The sequence below is a fragment of the Monoraphidium neglectum genome, assembly GCF_000611645.1.
Source record: "Monoraphidium neglectum strain SAG 48.87 unplaced genomic scaffold scaffold03352, whole genome shotgun sequence".
Classification (NCBI taxonomy): Eukaryota; Viridiplantae; Chlorophyta; class Chlorophyceae; order Sphaeropleales; family Selenastraceae; genus Monoraphidium; species Monoraphidium neglectum.
Genome location: NW_014010276.1, coordinates 4,767 through 6,581, shown reverse-complemented (window position 1 = coordinate 6,581; position 1,815 = coordinate 4,767). Strand labels below are relative to the sequence as shown.

Here is a 1,815-nt window from a genome sequence, read left to right as displayed (position 1 = left end):
GTCCAACCGAGCGCCCCCCCAAACAAACGCCCCCTCCAGACATCGCAACAAGCCCCGCGCAATTGTCCCCTCCTCAACCCCCCCCTCCCCGCGGGCCCCGCACCTGCTGCAGCTTCAGCAGGTCCTTATTGGCGGGGTCCAGCGCCAGCCCCTGATCCACCAGGTCCCCCGCCTGCCCCAGCCGCCCCAGCTTCGCCGCCGCGCGCGCCGCCCTGAAGGCCGCCTTGACGCTGGAGGGGTCGAGCTTGCGCGCCGCGAGGGCATCCTCCAGTGCGCTGCGCCAGTTGCCTGGGGGCGATGGAGATCGGGCGGGTCCGGCCGGGAGGTGTGTGTGTTTGTGCGTTGAGAGTGTGTCTGTGTGTGTGGGGGGGACGTGAGGGGGGCCGGCTGCAGGCGGTCGGACGGGAGAGCTGATGCAGCGACACAGCGCGTGGTGGAGGTGCGGCGAGGGCGGCATTGCTGTGACAGTGTCCAAGGGGGCAGGGGCACGCACCACGGCATCAACCAGCTAAGCGACGCAGGAATGGGCTGCATTACACAAAGGACCAGGGCCCCGTCACGCCGAAAGGGAGCGGCCCACTGCCCCGTCCCCCTCCGCCAGATCAACAAACAGGCGCGGCCGTCACCGCCGCCGCGCCGATGACGTCACCGCCCGGCAGAAGGCCCAAAACCTTGAAAACAAACACGTCCGGCTCACCCAGCATGGAGTGCACGTGGGCCCGGTTGTTGAGGAGTGCGACGTTGACCTCACTCTCACTGCTGCCCAGCGCCAGGCCCTGGCCATACAGCCCTATAGCCTCTCGCAAAAGGAAGCGGTTCTTGGCCTTGATGCCCACCTCGAGCTTCTTGTTGCCCTGCTTCTGTGGTCGCCAGATGTGCATGAGCATGTGAGCATGTGAGCATGTGAGCATGTGAGCATGTGAGCATGTGAGTATTGCGTGTGTGTGTGCGTAAGCGTGTGAGCGTGTGAGCGTGTGCGCGTGCATGTGCATGTGCATGTGCATGTGCATGTGCATGTGCTTGTGCATGTGCATGTGCGTGTGCGTGTGCGTGTGCATGTGCATGTGCATGTGCATGTGCATGTGCGTGTGCGCGTGCATGTGCATGTGCATGTGCATGTGCATGTGCGTGTGCGCGTGCATGTGCATGTGCGCGTGCATGTGCATAGGGAAGGGGAGGCGTGCATGCTGCGGGGTGGCTGCGAAGACGGTCGGCAGCACCCCAGCATGCGCCGCGCGTCGTCATCGCACATGCATACTCAGCGCTAATGACTCTCCCGGCCGCGGTCCCCAAGATCCCTGTTCATGTGGAGCTCCCCGTCAGTAAAGCGTCTAAATGTGAAGGCAGCCGGGAGTGCTCACTTTGAAGCTCTCGGCCTGCTCCTCCGGCGTGCACTCGTCCGCGATGGCCTGCGGCGCGAAGCACGCCATCGCGCGTGCGCACAGCCGGCGTCAAACCGCTGCGCGCCACATGTGCCGCACGAGCCGCGCGCTGGCGCTTTTTCCCTGCCGCGCGGGCGCGGCGGGCGGGGCTGGGGGCGCGCGCCCCGAGGCGCCATACATGGTGCTTGCCTGCGGCCCATACGTCTGGCCAGAGGCACTGGCTGGACGTGGTGAATGAAGTTGATCACAGCTGTGCGGGGCGCGCGCGCACCTTCAGAGCCATGTAATCTGGGTGCTCCTCCGGGTTGGCCGGCATGTCATCCCAAAACAGCGCTGGCAGCGACGACGGGTCGAGAGGGTCGTCTGCGGCGGCGGCGCCGCTGCCGCCGCTGCCGGCCCGCGGCTGCGGGGATTCCTCGTCGCTGTCTGACAT

General features: G+C 66.1%; 1 protein-coding gene across 1 annotated transcript; it reads right to left on the bottom strand.

Annotated features, from left to right (window-relative positions):
* Positions 1–73: 73 nt before the first annotated feature.
* MNEG_12645 (Tetratricopeptide repeat protein 4) lies at positions 74–1,815 on the bottom strand (the record flags this gene model as incomplete). The annotated part of the gene is made up of 4 exons (XM_014038884.1): positions 74–288; positions 698–860; positions 1,362–1,409; positions 1,654–1,815. 4 exons carry the CDS (start codon positions 1,813–1,815, stop codon positions 74–76), a joined length of 588 nt encoding a protein of 195 aa, XP_013894338.1.